This window comes from Dipodomys merriami, unplaced genomic scaffold (genome assembly GCF_024711535.1).
Source record: "Dipodomys merriami isolate MVZ:Mamm:240054 unplaced genomic scaffold, mDipMer1.0.p SCAF_19, whole genome shotgun sequence".
NCBI lineage: Eukaryota > Metazoa > Chordata > Mammalia > Rodentia > Heteromyidae > Dipodomys > Dipodomys merriami.
In genome coordinates, this window is record NW_027203270.1 from 22267086 (window position 1) to 22287396 (window position 20311).

At 42.7% G+C, this 20311-nt stretch overlaps 1 protein-coding gene across 5 annotated transcripts in view; it reads right to left on the bottom strand.

The window, feature by feature from the left end:
• The window catches only part of Marchf10 (membrane associated ring-CH-type finger 10), a 91718-nt gene extending 71873 nt beyond the window's left edge, over nucleotides 1-19845 (bottom strand). For 2 of the 5 annotated variants that reach the window (XM_070027715.1, XM_070027716.1), the window contains exons 1-3: nucleotides 19700-19844; nucleotides 14082-14188; nucleotides 2942-3058 (exon numbers count right to left, since the gene is read on the bottom strand). In XM_070027715.1, the coding sequence (XP_069883816.1) occupies nucleotides 2942-3058; nucleotides 14082-14171 (207 nt within the window). In that variant the 5' untranslated portion in view covers nucleotides 14172-14188; nucleotides 19700-19844. Of the gene's footprint in view, nucleotides 1-2941; nucleotides 3059-14081; nucleotides 14189-16482; nucleotides 16656-17721; nucleotides 17810-19699 lie in introns of those variants that run through there. The other 3 variants (XM_070027713.1, XM_070027712.1, XM_070027714.1) reach the window with 3 other exon arrangements.
• Between the last annotated feature and the right edge of the window lie 466 nt (nucleotides 19846-20311).

The window sequence follows — 20311 nt, forward strand, 5'->3', positions numbered from 1 at the left end:
TTCCTCCCTGGAGTTGTACACCCTGTCCAATGAGGTTTATTTAATAAGTTGTACATTCCCTCCGGAGTTGATATAAAAACTGGGCAGGCCAGGCTCTAATAGTTTAAGAACAACCAGATTTCTGTAGGAATGTGGGGAAGGGTCCAAATCAACCCATGAACGTTGAGGATTTTCATGCATCTGGTCTGAGTCTCCCCAGGGATTTTGGGTTCCATTCAAACCAAGCACAAGTTGGGAGGATTGAGCCAGGTAGTGATGATGGTGGTGTCTCACAAGCCTACAAATCAGATGGCTGTGGAGGGCACTGTACTTAAAGGACATCTGCCACTCTGCCTTTCTTTGTCCTCTCCGTGGGTGTCCAGGGGCAAATCCTCCAGTATCCTCCAAGAATATCGGTAATGACAAGGGTAAAACAGACATCTCTGATTTTACTGTGATCACTCTGATTTAGTCATTCATCCTGATGAGAAGGTGGGGCTTTGAAGGTACTTGTATAATCAAAGTCCAGTTTTTTCAAAAAACAAACAAGCAAACTGAGATTATGTAAGCAATGTTTTCAAACTCAGATGTGTTGAGGAACAGTGGCATAATGCAAACATAAAAACCCATACCCTTATAGTTTAATAGAAATGACCACTTTTCATGAAATTTTTGTTATTGTTTTGTGTTGGATAAAAGTTGAAAATAAATGAAGCATTAGAAAATCAGATCTAATCAGTGATTGCAGAATATTTTGTACAAACTACATGTACAGTTGCGGTCTTTGTCTGGGAATGGTTTAAGTGTCTATATGATGATGATTGAAAGAAAAAAAATTTATAGTGGGAAGAAGATAATTGTAGGACTCTGACATCAGCTTGTCACAAACATCAGTGGAGAGGAGTGTTAAAGCGTAAGTCTAGAACATTCCCAATGCACATATGCTACCAAGTGAAAAGTACACAAATCTGCATGAAGACAGAAGAACCCAGCTGCCCATTTGTTTCATAATCCCAGTCCAGGAAGATTACTACATGCTGCTGGTTGACTTAAATTACATTCTTATCTGTCCTTGATGTTTGTTTCTAACTGTTAGAATTTATCTCAGTGTTCAGATGTGTTATTCTAGCCAAACCAGACTTAATTTGGGGGTTAATCTCACTCCCTATGCCTAATCAGAAGCAGGTATTATATTTAGTCCTTGACTAACAGGAAAAGAGCCAGGTGACATGCTCTTCTTGGCTCCGTCAATATTGTGAGATGCTCTCTTTCACCTTCAGACTCTAGGTGGAATATTTTATTGTGTGATTTTTATATCCCTTAATAGGAAGTATATATCTCTCCCAGGGATACATCTACATCCATAAACATCAATCACTGGTGTTTTTAAGGTCCTCTGAACATTAAATAACCACAGTGAGAACATCCTGGATTAAAGAAGAAATCTCAACCAGAACTTGATTGATATCAGGTATCCAAGATCTATCTCAGGGATCCAGGCCACTGATAGGAAAGAGTGAGTTCCTCCTCTAGAGTCTATTTCAGGCATAAAATATTAAATAAGAATTCATAAGAGGCACACTACTCATCTTAAATCAATTCACCATGCTAGCAACCAAGGTTGAATGCAATTTGTGGTCTTTAGCTCTTATGCAGGAGAGAAGTAAAATTCTTAGATGGACCAGAGTTTAAATGTGAAATATGACTGAATAGCTCCACAGTTCAAAGCATCACCTTCTTAGAGGTCAGCCTGCCTGGATGGAATCCCTGCCTGGGAAATCTTAGGCAAGGTTATTTAACTTCATCAGGCCCAGTTTCCTCATCTGTAAAATGGGGCAGATAGACACATAGATAGATAGATACATAGATAGATAGCTATATATATTTATGAGAATTAAATAAGCTAACACATATAATGTGCTTAGTATAGTATATTGCCTGGAATCCAATAATTATTACCATCACCTATTGATATAGTATTACATAGTATTTGTTGTTATCAAGATCCTAGGTAAAAGGATTTGAATTATTTTAAAAAATTTAAATAATTTCCAGTTTTTACACAATATAGTTATCAGTGCATTTTATTCTCACTCTCTTTCTCTCTCTCCCTCCTCCCCTCTCTCTTTTAAAGCAGTCCTGGGGCTTGAAGTCAGGGCCTGGGCACTGTCCCTGAGCTTTTTTGCTTAAGACTAGCACTCTACCACTTGGGCCACAGCTCCACTTCTGGCTTCAGAAAAAAGTTAATTTGAGATAAGAGAGTCACAGAACTTTCTGCCTGGGGCTGGCTTCAAACTACAACCCTCAGATCTCTTCCTCCTGAGCAGTTAAGATTACAGGTATGAGTCACACTCTCTTTTGCAATAAAAATTAGACCCAACCACCTTGGACCTTAAGACACACACATGATGTTGAACTTGACAAGGCTTCCTATCCTTCGGATAAAAGCATTCCAGCGTGGCTGAAGTGCATAGTATCTTGTATCATGGATGTCAAGCTCTTTATTCACAAGGAGGAAGCCTGAGGCCTGACCAAGGCGAGGTGAGGTCGTCACATATGGGGTATGGTGGGTGGAAGGGAGCTTTCCTTACCTCTCCTTGCTTTGACCTTCAACATTCTCTAACACCTTGCGGGGTTTTGTTTGTTTGTTTTGTTTTTATGCTGGTCCTGGGGCTTGAACTTATCGCTTAGGCCCTGTCCCTGAGCTTCTTTTGCAGTTTATTTTGCAGTTTATGAGAGTCTCATGTACTTTCCTGCTTAGACTTGCTTTGAACAATTATCCTCAGATTTCAGTGCTCTTGAATAGTTAGGATTACAGGTGTGAGCCACTAGTACCCAGCTAACACCTTGTTTTTGATCTGGCTTTTTCCTAAATCACACTCATACACACACACACACACACACACACACACACACACACACACACCAGCAGCAGGAGACTGCCTCTCACAATTCTCCATACCTGTTTAGAAGATGACCCGCTTGAATGCCAGGATCTCTCATTTGTGTCTTGTCCCCAAAACTGATCTCGTTTCTTCTCACTTGGTTCTTTTTTGAATTCATGTCGTCTCAAACAAGCCTAGGGAACAGAAACACTGATTTGTCTTTGGTTTACAACTAGTTTGTTAAACATTAGGCTTAACTCCACTTGGAAAGAACATGAGATTAATGATATCCATTTCCAAGAATTCACCAAGTATCTTGGATTAGATTTCTCATCAATGAATCCAAACAAACAACATAAAAGATATATTTTTTCAATGCTGGCTTCTGAGAGTTTAATCCATGGTTGCTTGGTCCTGTGGGCTCAGGCAGAGCATCATGGCAGCAGAAGTGTGTGGGCAGAGGAGATTTATCACCTCATGGCAGACAGGAAGTGGAGCATGAGAAAGGAACTCCGGACCAGGTATCACTTTCAAAGATATAGTCCCAGTGACCTTCTTCCCCCAGCTAGCTCCCCCTTCCCAAAGTTTCTACCACTTCTCAAAACAGTATCACCACATGAGTGTTACCAAATGTAAAAACCAAGAATCACCATCCCTTTCTTTTGTCTAAAATGCCTGCCACTGCTTTAAGTAAATTCAGATGATAAGTACACTCAGGGGCATTTGGTCAAAAAGTCACCTTCTCAGGGAAGGTTATACCTAATACATTGTATTAGTTTCTCCTTTCAGCCTCTTGAACTTCTTCCAACTTACAGAAAAATTTCTATACTTGATAGCTTTAGCATATACCGTTCCCTTTGCTAAGAATAACCAACCTAAAATGTTTGTTTGGTCAATCCTGTTGATTACTAAGAAGCAACTCATGTCAATCCTCTTTAGCTTTCCTCAACATACTACTCTTCTCTGGGCTGAATTAATTGCTGAAGAAGTAATGCATAGCAGTACCCATCCTATATCTGCATTTTAGATTCCTATAGTTTCAGCTGCCCATGGTCAATCTTCATCCAAAAACATCAAATAGAAGATTCTAGAAACACAAAGTTCATAAATCTCAAACTTTGTACCATTCTGAGTAGCAGGAGTTAATCTTACTTGGTTTCACTACCAGATATAACAATATATAGGGTTATTATTATTTATAGTATCAGTATCCACTAAGGGCTCTGAATGTATCACCTATGGATAAAAGAGAAGTAGCATATATTAACACAAACAAATATACATAACCTGAGCTCTAAGTTTTGTACTGTATAACTATTTATGCTGTAGTTAGTTGGCTTAGTTTTTTAGCCCATTCTTCCTGCTGATCAGTGAGCATCCTACCTTTTGAAAAATACCCTAGGCACCTGGCACTTAATGTTAGTTGAATTATATTTTTCCTTTGGTGTAAAATATCACTCCTTAAGTACAAAATAATTTTTAAAAACCACCAAAATAATTTCCCCATCTTCCTTAGCTAACTAAAATAAAATCTGGTACCCAATATTTTTCCTCCAGTATGAAGACTGAACAATGTTCTAAATAGTACTCAAGTACTCCTAAATAGTAACATTTTCAGTGATCTAATTCACCATTTTTTCCCCAGTCTTGGGACTTGAACTCAAGGGCCTGGGTGCTGTCCCTGAGCCTCTTTCGAGCTCAAGGCTAGTGCTCTACCATTTGAGTGACTTTGGGCTTTTTCTGAGTAGTTTATGGGAGATAAGAGTCTCATGGACCTTCCTGCCCCGGCTGGCTTAGAACCACAATCCTCACATCTCAGCCTCCTGAGTAGCTAGGATTACAGATGTGAGCTACCAGTGCCCAGCTCTAATTCACCTTTGACCTAACAGGGTCAAGTTCCCTATGGTCATAGTAAAGAAAATTGGGGCAAAGATCAACATTATATTGTCACTACAGTAGACTTGCCTTCTTTCCCTTTCCTAGCTGAGTTAAGACAGGAAAGATTTCCTGGGCTGCTTTTTTTTTTTTTTTTAAACTTCTGTTAGAAAAGGCATTTCCCTCTGGGATGTAGGAGGACTTAATAGAATTTCACACTATAGGGAAAGCCCACAAGGTTATGATCCCAAGGTTAAGAATAGAAATGACCAGATACTGCAGAATAGTAACTACCCAGAATTGGGAACAGTTAGTCATGCTGAGCTTCACAACAATTGCAGGTGAAGCCTGGGCCTCTAGCTTGTTCAAACAAGCGATCACCTGTGGTCTGTAGAATCCTGGATACTGGCAGAAAGATGCTGATCTATCTGCCTTGTTAGTAAAGGGAGAACCCTCCAAAACTGTTTGTTTCTCTGCCTTGCAGCACATTTAATTTTCAAAAAATATGTTACACAGATAGTAAATCACTTCAATAAATACTGAGCTGTGTTTGTTTCCATAACATAAGCAAGAAATATCCAAGAGTAGTAGACAGTAATGGTAACAAATAAGTACAACAAATAAACAACACAGAATAAAGCAGCCAAGGTGAATCTAAGGGGAGTCAAAGAGCTTTAATAGTTTAACAGAATAGGAGCCACGTTTTGAGCTATTCCTCCGCCATGATGTCAAAGCAGAGCTGGGTGTGGAGGGCTGTTTCCTGGCAGATGTCTGTGTCACCTTAACCTACTCGCTTGAAAGGCAGATTGTGGCTGGGCTGAAAGTGGAGGAGCCAGTGTGAACAAATGTGCACAAGACCAAGGCAGATTTGTGGGATGAACAGAATTTTTGTGGGCTGAAAATTTTTTTTTAGAAAAAATTACCTCCAAGAATGCATACAACTTAAATATATATATATATATATATATATATATATATATATATATATATATATATATATTTATGCAAAGGGGTGGAGGAATAGATTGGTTTATACCATTGAGGGGGAAGGAGAGGGACAGGAATCTTTCTCTTCCGGTTCCTTTTTCTTCCTTCCAGATTACTGGGACAAACCAACAAGTTGGCAAGGCAGGTACTTACTCATTTTTATCTTAAGACAGCTGAGTGACCTTCATATAAATCAAACATGAATCCTCTCAAAGTTATGGCTCTGCTGACAAGGAATACAAAACAGAACCACCAGACATCCAGTCCTACAAAAAGCTGGCCATGTTCTCCTGGGGGTGGGGTGGGGTGATTTTCTTAGTGAATGAGTTTTTGTTGTTAATGATGATGTTACTGTGGGAGAGGGATCCTGAAGTGATCAGGCAGACTTTTGGCCTGGGAGCTGATGGATTGGTCATTCACAACCACTTGTGGCTTCCTTCCCCTTTTATTCCATGTGTCAGTCTTTAGAGGAATCTAAATGAATGTCTGGTGTGTGACAAGACCATCAGAGGGCAGTCTTGGAACTAAAGGCTTTAGATAACTTGGTATTTCTTCCTTCTGGGAGGAGCAGGTCTTTCTCCTAGGGGTCTCCTTTGGTGGGCTCCCTGCTCTGCCACACCAGCTCGTGCCTCTGAGGACAGCACATGCAGCCAGGCTGCGCAGAAGCTTCCACTGTGGGGGCAAATTGCAGAATGTGCATAGCTGCCTGCGGGGGATGGCGTGGGCTTCATGACTCACTGCAACTCAATCCTGATAAACACGACAAACCCCAGCCCTGCCACTTTCTAGCACTGAGTCCTTGGGCAAGATAGCGTCATGGAGAGTCATCTGTAATAAGATAAAGACGTCTCTGTGTAGTGAGACTGTTTCTCTTGTCAGTCATGTTAGCAGTGACTGGCCCATGGTGAAGGTTCAGTAAAAGGTTCCCATCAGCATCAGCATCACCACCACCACCACCACCACCACCACCACCACCATCATCACGCAGTTTTTAGTCCAGCATGGTTTACTTCCATTTCTAAAATCAGCCTTTGCCAAAGCATGTGACCATGATCTTGTTCCTAGAAGAAAGAGCCTTTCTGTCTGAGTCTGAGAAACACTCTTCCTCTGTAATGAGAAGTCTGTTTCCCATCCCCCAAGTCCCCCAGGCAGCCAGGGTCTCTCTCCTGCACGCAGTGATTCACCGTCACACTGTAAGACACTTTTTCTTTGGATGACAGCTTTCTGAGCCCACAGTTGTACTCAGAGGTTCTTTTTTAATTACCAGTATGCTCCTTCCAATCATCCTCCTGACTCAGAATGACTTAAGAAGTCACGTGTGAGTGGGAGAAAAATGAGGAAGGGGGTAACAAGTTTGACAAGAAATGTACTTACTACCTTATGTATGTCACGGTAACCCCTCTCTACCTCACCTTGACAAAACGAATTAAATAAGTCATATGTGACTGTCATGACACATGCCTGGGGCCCCAACTACTCAGGAGGAAGAGGTAGGAAGATCAAGGTCCAGGGCAAGCCCCAGCAAAAGAGGGAGACCCTGCAGCAGAAACAAACTAAAACGGCAGGGAGACTTGAGGATGTGCCTCAAATGCCTGCCGAACAATTGAGAGGTCCTGAGTTCAAACTGTTACAACAAAAATAAAAAGATAGAGAAGTATGTGTCACAGGAATACTCCCCAGCCGCATGGTTCTGCTATACAAGAAATCATCATAAAAATGACCAACTTTATATCTCAGTCAATAACAGCATCTAAAGACAGTCATTATTCTAACCTTATAGGCATTTGGGGAAGTTACCATCAACTTCTATTATTGTTTTTGTTGTTGTTGTTGTTGTTTTGATCTACCTCAGAGTTTGGGGTTTTCATTACCCTTGGTAACATTATTAAAGTCCATTGGTGGTTTTTTTTGTTTGTTTGTTTTTTGTCGGTCGTGGGGCTTGAACTCTGGGCCTGGGCGTTGTCCCTCAGCTCTTCAGCTCAAGGCGAGCGCTCTACCACTTGAGCTACAACGCCACTTCCGGTTTTCTGGTGGTTTATTGGAGATAGGAGTCTCACGGTCTTTCTTGCCCGGACTGGCTTTGAACCGTGATCCTCAGATCTCAGCCTCCTGAGTAGCTAGGATTACAGGCGTGAGCCACCAGCGCCCGGCAAGTCCATTGGTTTTAAGAGGTAAGAAATTGAAGGCATAATGCAATTTGACATGGGGTTCCCCTCCATTGGCTGTGAAGAATACAGGCATGGGTACTGCAGAGGTGAACCACTAAGAGAATCATCTCCCTAATTTCTCTGGGGAGGGAAGTTGAATCACAGGTCAAGAATCTCTCATCTGAAAGACCAAAGTGTCTCAGATTTTGGATTTCTTTTTCCAGATTTTGGAATATCTGCTTCGGTTTCACAATTTGCTAGCTTGACAATGAGATCCAAGTCTAAACACAAAATTTGTTTGTTTATATATACTTAGGACATATAACCGAAAGGTAAATATACAATATTTAAAGAATTTTTTCTTCTCTTTCTTTTCTCTCTTTCTTCCTTCCTTCTTCTCTTTCCTCCCTCTCTCTCTCTCTTTTTTTTTTTTTTTTTGGGTCCAGTCGTGGGGCCTGAACTCTGGGCCTGGGCGCTGTCCCTCAGCTATTCAGCTCAAGGCTAGTTCTCTACCACTTGAGCCACAGCGCCACTTATGGCTTTTTTCTTTTTGCTTATGTGGTGCTGAGGAATCGAATCCAGGGCCTCAGGCATGCAAGGCAAGCACTCTACCACTGAGCCACCTTCCCAGTCCCCTCCTTCTCTCTTTTGTCCTTCCTTCCTCCTCCTTTTTTCTTTCTTTCTCTTCTTTTGCTTTCACGCTTTCTTCTTTCTGTCAAGTATTCGGATTTGACATTGTTTTCATATCAACCTTTTTCTATTTGCTGAATTTGGCTCCTGAAATCCTACATGTCTTTCACTAATATTTTTTAAAAATAATTTTGTGCTTAAATTTTGCTGGTGTGGAATTTTCTACTTGTGACATCATGTTGGTGCTCCAAAAAAGTTGGGTTTTAAGATTAGACTTGCTCAACTTGTATCTCTCTCCCTCCCCTCCCAAACCCTTGCCACCTGGTAGAAAGTCACCTATCATGTCCTTGAATAGATTTGTATCGTCATGTTTAGTTGTTTGATCTGCACTTGAAAGAATCAAGATGAATAAGTGCCATGAAATGAAACCAATTTGAACACATTTGATAGATTATAGAAAATTGCTCTGAAATGCCAAGTGTAATCTTTCCCTCCAGCTTTCCAGTGGACATTAGTGCCTAAATTCTTCTTTCAGTTACATAAACACATTTGCCAAAAAAGTAAAAAACAAAAACCAACAACAACAACAACAAAAAATACCCAAACCCACAACTATGCAGCATGAACACCCTTGAAGGAACAGAGCCAAATTCTGAGATAGCATATAATTATATACTAGTTACCAGATTCTGAAATAGCATGTAATATGCCAAATAGATGTTTATTTCCTCTTGTTTTCTCAAAAGGGTCCCACCCAGCTACTGAAAGTTGTATCAAAATAACCAGGGTAGGTTTGACCCTCTGCCACTAGTGCAGAGAGACCTGTAAAAGCCCTGCTAATTTGGTGCATACCAACCCTTAGTATATTTTAGGAGGCAGCAGGAATAGTTTACACAGGAGGTTTCCGAGGGCTTCAATTTGAGCCAGTTCATTAAAGGCAAGTGAAGAACAGGAAGGACTATGTGGCGAGTGTCTATGATTTGGGAGTCCTACGTAGTGATTAGGTCTTATGCTACTTGCACATGCTGAAGTGGGAAATCCCAGGTGCTATTCTCAGCCAATGATTTCACTGAGAACGAGAGAGGGAAAAGGAAAGAGAAGAAAGGATGGGGGGAAGAGGAGAAGGGAGGAGGGGTGGAGAGTGAGCTGGGATTTCCATAGGAAGTAGGGGGCCAATGACAAACTCATTGATGACATAGAGAGTCAATATCTTTCCAATGCAAAGTCTGCCTTAGTAAACAATCTACATACACATTGGTTATCAATATCTTTCCAATGCAAAGTCTGTCTTAGTAAACAATCTACATACACATTGGTTATGTGTGATCTAAGTTACTGAGGAGTCACTGAAACATACAACTGATTTATTTTTCTTTTTCCTTGAGAGACAGGGTCTTGCTATGTAGCCTAGGCTGAAGGTCTGTAGGTGGCTTTGTTCTTTGGTTCTGAAGATGGAAGAACTTGAACACTTTTGTAGACTGAGTCAATAAAAATTAAGAGGGTCAAAGGCATGATAGATAAGAGGCCCATAGGTGGGAGAGCTAGGAGAGGGGTGGAGCCAAGATCTCAGCAAGGAGGAAGGTCACTCTATCCTGAGACTTGAGGGCTGGCCGAGTGTATGGCCTATGATGGCAGCAGAGGAGCTGTCTATTATGTTTCTACTTGCTGACGTAGGTCTTCCCCTACACAGGAGGGGAACTTGTTAGAAGATTGGGGGATGGAGGTTAGAAGAATGGGAGGTTTAACAGTGATGATGTCCAAGGGAGCTGATGGACAAGGCAGTGTGTTGAAGCTAGACTCATCCTTCGCTATTTCTTTCCTTCACAGCTCTTCATCATTGATCAGCCTAAAGTCTGTTCTGCTTCTGTGTCTTAGGTTTGGCTTACATGCTATCAACCTGATCCAAGCCACCATGATCTTGCTCCTAAATTTTCATCTTAGTTTCCTCATGCATTTTCCTGTGTTTTTCTTGCCCTCTCCAGTCCGTTCCCTATACAGAATCCAAATTGATCTTTTACAAAAACAATCAGCTGGGCACTGGTGGCTCAGCTCACGTTTGTAATCATAGCTAGAGGATCATGGTTCAAAGCCAGCCCAGGCAGAAAGTCCCGGAGAGACTCTTATCTCTAATTAACCACTCAAAGACCAGAAGTGGATCTGTGGCTCAAAGTAGCATAGTGCTAGCATTAAGCAAAAGCACTCAGGGACAGAGCACAGACCCTGAGTTTAAGCCCCATGACTGACAAACAACAATAACAACAAAAATTAATCAGCCAGGCACCCGTGTTTCATGCCTGTATTTCTAACTACCTGGGAGGCTCGAGTTTTAAGAAACGCAGTTTGAAGTTAGCCTTGACAGGAAAGTCTGTGAGACTGTCATCTCCATTAAACTACCAAAAACTACAAAAAAGCTACAAGTGATGGTGCACTAGCCTTGAGAAGAAGCTCAGACCAGACGGTGCCCAGGGTCTGAGTTCAAACCTCAGTTTAGGGGCGCGCGCGCGCGCACACACACACACACACACACACACACACACAAACCAAGTTACACTGTTCATCTTGTAAAATCATCCAATAATTCTCGTGCTAAGAATCAAAGCTATACACAGAGCTTTGTCTATTGGGCCCTATGGAGCTCACTTTCCACACCTTCCCTTGATGAATGTCTTTCAGCCACTCTGGTCTTCTTTTGTTTACTCCAAGGCCCCTGTGTAGCTCCTGCCTCAGGGTCTTTATATTTGCTTTCCTTCCTGGGATGCTTTTGGCAGGCTCTTTCTTGTTATTCGCTTCTGAGGACAAACGTGCTTCCTCAAAAGAAGTCTATCTAAAGGGGCACTGCTCTTACTCTCACTACCTGTTTTGTTTTCCTCACCTGTGTACCAGAAACTACATTACTCAGCTTTCTGTTCCTGTAACAAATGCCTGAGATAAGGTGACTTAGAGAGAGTAAATCTTTATTTTGGAAGTTTGACTATGACCAAGTGCTATGACTGAATGAGTCTGTTATTTTGGACCTGTGGCATCACAGTACATTAAGGCAGGAGCTACAGCAAAGCCATTCACAATTCTGTGGCTGAAAGGAAGGAAGGAACGAAAGAAGGAAAGGAGGAAAGTAGGGAGGGAGGGGAAAAGAACAGAAAAGAAAAAAAGGAAAGAATGTGAGCCTAAATGTCCACTCTCTCCTTTTGAAGACATGCCTTTTGAAGACCTAAGACTTCTCATTAGTCCCCACCTCTTAAAGGGTCCACCACATTATCAAGCTGGGGACCAAGCCTTTAATACACAGGATTCTGAAAGACACTGATATCTGAACCAGAGCAATAATTAAAATTATCTCTTATTGTCAGGAGCCAGTGGCTCATGCAGCATCTCACACCTGTAATTCTAGCTACTCAGGAGACTGAGATCTGAGGATCATGGTTTGAAGTCATCTCGGGCAAAGAAGTCCATGAGACACTTATTTCCAATTAGCTACCAAAAAAGCTGGAAATGGAGCTGTGGCTCAAGTGGTGGCACACTAGCCTTGAGCATAAAAGCTTAGGGACAGTGCCCAAGCCCTGAGTTCAGGCCCAGGTATGGCACACACACACACACACACACACACACACACACACCTATTTTATACTTATACATGTTATTTTCTTCTCAAGCATAGAATAAGAATTTCATCAGAAACGGGACCTTGTTCGGCACATGGTAGGCATTTCAAAAACTAAACATTGGTTGAAAAGGAAGTGTTGAAAACCCGACTGAGATTAGAAAATAAAACTGCAGTGGTAGCAAGCCACGTAGTTGTGAGGTTTTCTTCAGATGGGCCTATACTAGGGCTTAAACTCAGGGCCTGGGCACTGGCCCTGAGCTTCTTTTGCTCAAGGCTAGTATTCTACACTTGAGCCACAATGCCACTTCTGGTTTTTTCTTTATAATTTATTGGAGATGAGTCTCACAGACTTTCCTAATTAGGCTGGCTTCAAACCAGATCTCAGCCTCCTCAGTAGCTAGGATTACAGCCCTAGTCCAGCTAAGACTAATTTTCCTATATATCCATTCTAGAGTCAATTTCAAACAGTTATTTCCAAAAGACCATGTCAGCTGGCAGAGGTATCTTTGTGAAAAGCAAATGGACTCCCAGGGCGACCAGTTCCTAGACTGACATTCGCGTTTTTCTTCTACAGATTTCCTCAGAGATTTGTTGTTGTTGTTGTTGTTGCTTCTTGGTGCCAGGGCTAGGGCTTGAACTCATGGCCTAGGTTCTATCCTTGCGCCCTTTTGCTCAGGGCTAGCACACTACCATTTGAGCCATAGCTCCACTTCTGGCTCTTTTGGTAACTAACTGGAGATAAGAGTATCATGGATTTTCTAGCACAGCTGCCTTCAAACCACAATTTTCAGATCTTAGCCTCCTGATTAGCTAGGATTACAGGTGTGAGCTACCAGTGCCTGGTTTATAATTTTTTTTGTTATGTGTTTTTGTTTTCTTGAGGCTTGAATGAAAGGGTCTAAGCACTGTCCTTAACCTTCTTTTGCTCAAGGTAACACTTGATCATTTGAGCCACAGCTCCACTGAGATTTTCTGAAGTTTTCTAGTCTTCTTGGATGTGGGATGGCAAGTTGTGGGAGGAAAAGAGCTGACTCCATTTCCAGCTCCAAAGTAAACCTGTATTACACAGGTGAAGTCAGGTTACAGAGCTACGTCTGGTTTCCTTGGTGACCCGGGAGAGGTTGGGTTATATTTGAAATTGCTCGGAAGGAAAGAAAGCCTGCTAACAGCAGATCTGTGTTCTCCTTAGAGACAGAGCACGTTTTGATTCTCTACCAAGGCTCAGGAGGACGTACCTCCTTGATTGGTGAGGGCTGACAGACCTCGGAGGCCAAGCCGACCTCTGGCAGGGGGGTGATGAGTGACACCTTCCATCTGCTCCCAGAATCCCACAACCCAGTCAGGCAAGTTTGTCCTATGCCAACCCCAGGTAATCGCATCATGACCCTGCAGGCACTAGGGCTGCGTTTGTTTTTGCATGTAAATATGGTAACCATGGAGACAAAGAGTTGAGCTTCCTGTCCAATGTACTTGCCACCTTTCTTGGGGGAGGGAGAGACCCATGACAACAGAAGAGAAGGCTGTTTTATAAATGGTGGGGATAACTAAGTTAACCTCTTAGTGGATGAACTTCTTGGTTGGTCTGTCATATTGGAACCTTAATGTCATTTGTGGCCAATGTCTGTGTGCCAAACACTTTGAAAAGAAAAAAAGGTTTATCTCATTTAATTTTCATGATAGTATTATGAAGTGAGTACTGTTAAACAATATCATTTTACAGATGAGGACACTGAGACTCAAGAAAGGTGACATTCCTGCCCATGTAATTGTAACCCCTCTGTACAGTATGTTCACAAAATAAAATAAAATAAAATAAAATGAAAAAAAAAAAAAAGAAAGGTGACGTGACTTTCCATGGTCACTCCAACTAGCAAGTGGTGGGTTGGGAGGTTTTAGAAAATGTTGATTGCTTATCACAAACTCAGGCTGCATTCTGAAGTCTAATGCTGGGAGACAAATCTTGCATTCTGCAATTACCTGATATTCAGAGTCCACCTTATGTTGCATGTCCCGAAGATACTGAACATCACTGACAAACTTCTGCCTGTCCCTTGCTTCATGCAACATGATTCTTAATCCCCGACCTGCATTGCAAAGAAAAAGAATTGTGTTATGACAGACTCCTTTGTGGCTTTGCCTGTATTTGGAGTTCTTTGAGTATAATTGCTTTTATTCTCTTATTAATCCAATCTCCATTGTTTGAAAGGTACAGATGCGCCTTTCAGACCGAAGGGGCTACTTGAGTTGGCGTTACAGCTCTTATAATCCTCCTGTTCCAGGCATAAATAATGCAGTCACCTCATCAGCCAGCTTCAGTGAGCCCTTCCTCCTCTTCACAAGGAGTCAGGCTGACAGACACCTGGCTCAGAAGCAGATCCACCACACAATGGGAAAGCAAACCCTGAGCCCTAGCTAGGTTAGCAATGACCTGATAGATAAGCTCTGGGTTGCTTAAATTCATGGATGCAACAAACTAGGCACTACTAGGCACTTGTCCAACAACTGATAGGGCAAACTCGGTCCCTGTCCTTGAGTTGCTTGCAGCCTGACATTAAATGAGTGAACCCTAACAGTCAATAAGGGCCATCGAGTAGAAAGATGGGGTTCTTTGTTGTGGGTTCCCATAACTTGTCTGGAGGGGCTGGGCAACTTTCCTTAGGAAACGGTACTGGGCTTGATAAGACAGAAGCTAGGGAAGAAGTGGGCCAGAGAAGACAGCAGGTGTAAAGGCTTCAGGCCATGAATGGGAGGTGGGCGGCAGGACAGGGGAAGAGGGAAGGCAGTACCAGAAGGGTTGGGGGTGTGGCAGCAGCACCGCTTATGGAGGGCCTTGAAGATTATGATTGGAAATGTTATCCTTCTACTGAAAGGTTCTATTTGGAGGTTTTCAAAGACCCACAGTTGTGGATGGGGGGGGGGTGGAGTAGAACTTGAAGTGAGAATGCCACTGGAATATATGTTAGCCATTCAGATGTGATGATAATCAGAAAAGGGGCTGAGGCGGAAGACAGAGAAGACAAGATGCAGAGGGCAGAGCTTGTGGAAGTACCAGGACCTCTTTCCTTAAGCCATCCACACATTTTAACTTATTCAGTCTTAGCAACACTAGGAAGACAGGCATGGTCTATCTATTTTGCAGGTGAGGAAACCGAGGCCCAAAGACCTAAAGTCTTTGTTGCTCAAGACTATGGAGCTAGTAGGTGGAGAGCTGGGATTTGAACCCTGAGAGTCCTGTGCCAGTGCCCATCCTATGATGTATTGGTAAGATTTCTCAGGAAAGAAATCTCGCTATCTAGGAAGCTGCCCACGTTGTTGGCTTGAGTATCTCTTAATGGTTGATGCCAATACTCTCTTCAGAACACAAGGAGGAACTAGCATTGTGAGCAAAAAACCAAAAACCTGCTCATCAAATTGCAGAGTTTAGGGTGCTTGGGTTACCACAAGTGGAGATGTTAAGCAAGTGGGTGGACAGAAGGTTCTGAAACTGATGAGAGAGGAAACAATTTGGGCACTGACACATACTGGTGGATAGCTGAAGGGAAGCAGACAAGGTATTGCAAAGAGAAAATGGTCAAGGGACAAAACTGTTGCGTCATTAAAAAAATGTAAGGAACAGGAGCCCTCTAAGCAGCCAGGAGGCAGGTGGGTGCCAATCCAAAGATGCCGAGAGAGTTTCCAGGAAGTTATTAATAACCATGGTGAGAACAGAGAGTGAAGTGACTATGCTGAGGACAGATTGCTGGAGGCTCCATATATGGAAGGGAAAGAAGTCAGAGGATGCTTTCAAGAAGTGAAACTCTAGCTGAGGGCTGGTGGTTCACGCCTATAATCCTAGCTGTTCAGGAGGCTGAGATCGGAGGATTGCAGTGCAAAGCCAGCCTGGACAGACAAATCTGTGAGACTCATCTCTAATTAACTAGCAAATAGCCAGAAGTGGAAGCTCTCTCAAGTGGTAGAGAGAGCCAGTAAGAGAGAGCCTGATGTCCTGAGTTCAATCCCCAGTACTAAAACACAGAAACACACACACACACACACACACACACACACACACACACACACACACACACACACACACCAAAATAAAAACATGAAACTCTGGTTGGTGTGGTCTAAACTTATAATATTCAAGCTCCCAAAGTTATAAAATGGAAGCATTGCTTCATCATGAAACAGACAGACCTCCTTTGTAAGCTCACCAAAGCCCCCACAACTCCTTGTCCAGTAAAGCTCTTGCTTTATCATTAGACACACACACACACACACACACACACACACACACACACACACACACACACACATATTTTAATGACTTTGGTGTGAGCCCAGAGTGGCTCTAGGCTCTGTGGAAAAAGCAGGGCAAGACAGACAGATGACTAACCCTCAAGGTGTCTGTACTCAGTGGCTTTCCTTCCTTCCTCTGCTTGGTTTGGTGGTGTAGATATTGGCAGAGTCTGATTGTCCCTGACTCAGTGTCTCTTGTCTGGTAGTTATGAAATCTTGCCAAGTTTATTGTCTCTCTTTGAACAATGGAGAAAGCTTTTGTTGGTTCCTTGGGGATTATTTTCTCTAAAGTACAGAAAGTTGGTCTTGGAGAATCAGTGTGAAACTACACACACACACACACACACACACACACACACACACACACAATCTGCAGCCTATAAGCCAAACCTGAGTTGTGTCACTAAGTATTTTTTTTCACTAAGCATTTTTATAGTCATTTGTAGGACTGTGTTTTATAAGATCACGTTTAAACTTTTCATATAAGTTTGTACCTGTGTGGAAGGAAGTTTAAAATCATGATTTTAAAAACAAAAATCTGAACCCCTTCTGCTACTGTGGGAAAGAGAAGCCTGTCTGAATATTAATCAGGCAGAGAACATAAGGATTCATAATGAGAATATGCTAATGTCACTGAAGAGCACATCCCTAGGTCCACTTGGATGATATATTTCGGTTACAAAGTTAACCTAGCAAAGCTAGCTAATGTTATCATGGCTTCGGGGGTGTTAATTTAAGAGCCTTCTAAATCAGAAGGCATGAAATAATTTTTGTCTAAAGAGGTAAGAAATAACACTATTTGAATAACTTAGTGGGTTACTTCTAACTTCACAAATTACCTACTAAGTCAAAACTATCTATAAAAGTTTCTCCCCTCTAATCTCATAAATTCTCTCATTATATTTTACTATAAAATGAATATTTGGAGGCAATAGGTTGCTAGATGTAAATCAAAACTTCACAAGATTACAGAGACAGTTAGCAGCAAGGAAACAGACCATCAGACATAGACAAGGAGAGGGTAGGTTATCTCAGGTGAGGCAAGTACTCTCCACAGGCTTTTGAATTTCATACTGCACTACAAGTTTGAAAAACTGACCAGGATGAATAAAATACAGAAATAACTGCATGAAAATAAATCCACCATAATGCTTAATTCGTGGAGCTCAGCCTTTTGGGCCTACTCAACCAGATGGCCATTGAAAGCCAAGTTTCTTTCTCAGCAAATATAGACAGGTGTAGGAAATGGGAGGGTGGTAGGGTGTGTAGAGAATATTAAAATGTAGGCAAGGCACATGTTTCTAAAATAGCATTCTTATTGTTTTCTGTTGCTTACCTTTGAACTGCTTCTCAAGTTAAAAATCCACTCATGGTCACAGACATTTTTAAGTTTCTGGTGGATGTTGCTCTGTACCAGATTTGTGCTTTAGAAATCAGTGTGAAGAAGCCATATTAAGGAGAGGGAAGAGGGGGGAGGGAGGAGGAGGCATGTGGGGAAGGGAGAAGGGAGTCAGCTTTGCTGAAAGCAAGAGCAAATGATTCTTCTTGGCCTCAGAATTCTACACATCTGTGAAATTTCAATGAGGAATATTCTAAGAACTATGTGACATATGAATCCCTTTCTAGTGTAAGTTTCCAGTGAATTCACACTGAGTTTTTTTTTCTTAAGAACAGAACTCGATTACAGAATATACTACTTTTAGTTCTCAACCCATATATGTATGTGTGAATATATGTATGTGATATATATATGTGTGTGTATACACACACAAAGACAAATGTATATGTATATACATATATACATAAAGACACTATGTCTTTCTGTTCTATTGCCATGTTTTTCAAAAACAAAACTGATTTGACAGGAGTTCTAGCTGGGTGCAGGTAATCCTAGCTACTCAAGAAGGCTGAGATCTGAGAATCATGGGTCAAAGTTAGCCTGGGTAGACAAAATCCAAGTAACCACCTAAAAGACAGAAGTAGAGCTATGCCTCAAAAAGTAGAGCAGAGCCTTGGGCAAAAAAAAAAAGGGAGGCGCTCCTAAGTTTAAGCGCTAGTACTGGCATACACACAAAAAGGGAGAAAGGAAGAGAAAAAAAAAAAGGAAGCCTTTTAAAATGAGCTTTTTAACTGTTTTCCTCCTCATAAATATTAAAATCATATTTTGTTAGTTTTGACAATTAAGCAAAAATGTACGTTTAACCTCCTCTTTAGGGTTTAGTTTTATTTAAATAAAATTTATATGGTTATGTTAAACAGCTCACCATCAGGTTTATAAAAACCCCCTACTCCCTTTCCACAATTGGGTGCTTGGAAAACAAAAGGGTTTCAGGATACTTTAATTCAACCCTTTCCACAATTAATTTGTAATGAGAAGTATTACAGAATTTGTTTAGATCTTAGCTTCAAAAAAAAACCAACTTCTTAGGGCTTTTAAATCTAAGCTTATAAAAATGTGTTGAATATAAGGAAGGAAATTTAGTGATTTGAACCCACTGTTTCTAACACTGGGTGAATACTGCTGAGAAAGAGGTCAGGAATTGGTTGGGGAAGGGCGGGGCGGGAGAGAGGGGTAGCGGTTAGGGCATCTTTTGTCTCTTCACACAATTTAGCTTAGAAAATCAAGGTGGGGAAGAAGGCAGGGAACAGGCTCGAGTTGTCAAGCTAAGAGAGATAGGCGTCATCATGAGCATCAAACCCTAAGGAAAGAAGAAACTTAGGGAACTGGGAAACTTAGGAGAGGATAAAGCCACATTTTACCAAGCAATTCGATGACATCACTGATAACAATGTCACTGATAACAATGTCACTGATAATAATTTCACCCTCAAAAGCTCAACGGTTCTGTGTGTCTTTCCTGAACCTGCAGAGCAATGGAGTTGGCAGGGATGTTGGGGGGGGGGGGAGAGGGCGGTGCTCGGTGGCTCACAGTGTGCAAATGACCACAGTCTACCCCACCCCCAACAGGCAGATGATAATAATATAATGATGATGATGATAAACATCTAAGGTCTGGGGTCAGCAGGGGCAAGGAAGGACCTGTCCACCAGGCTCCAGGCCCCCAATTTCCCTCCTGAATCTTAAACATAGCGAAGTTATCCCTCCCCTCTATCTCCTTCCAAGGTCGGGGCACACCCGAGGGGAGCCAGGCCCCGGGGCGAAGCTCGCCCGTTACGGGTCTGCACTTTCTCCAGGGGCTAAAAGGGGGCCGCGGGGCGGAGCGGGTGGGCAGGTCCAGGGCGAAAGGGTCGCCCATCAATCGTGGGGTGTGTGTGGGGGGGCGTCCCTAGGCTCCTCTTCCTCCTCCACTCACGATTTCCCTCCCTCTCGCGGCCCCTCTTTCTCCTCCTCCTCCTCCCCCGGGGGCAGCTTTCCGCGGAGGCCACCGGCCTTTCTTGGGGCGGCGGGGGCGGCTGCTTGGCGTCTTCCCGTTTCCTTGGCAACCGGGCCCTCTCTGCGGCTCACGCGCCGGGGCTGCCTCCCCCCACCCTCCCCGCCATGGCGTCCCACCCCCGCCCCGAAGAGCGTGGAGCCTGGGGGGAGGGCGGGGCGGGGCGGCGTCTTCGGTGGTCCCGAGCCCGCACCTGGGCGCCCTGCCGGTTGCCGTGGGAACAAGGCAGGATGCAGAGGGGTTGATGGCGGCGGCCGCGGGCGAGGGAAGAGATGCGCAAGGAGGGGGCGCGTCGGCTTTGTCTTGGTGTCCAACCCAGATGCAGATAAAAGAAGCCTTCGCTCCCTCCCTGGAGGAGTGCAGTGCTTGATAAAGAATGAGATTAGAAAATGAGAGAGCAAAAGACCAAAAAACAAAAAACAACCAAACCCTCCCCCCAAATATTAATAGAATAAAATAATACAGTGGAAAGACAGAAAATACTGCGGTCCTGGAGGTGGTGCTTTTTTTTTTTTTTTTTTTTTTTTTTACAGG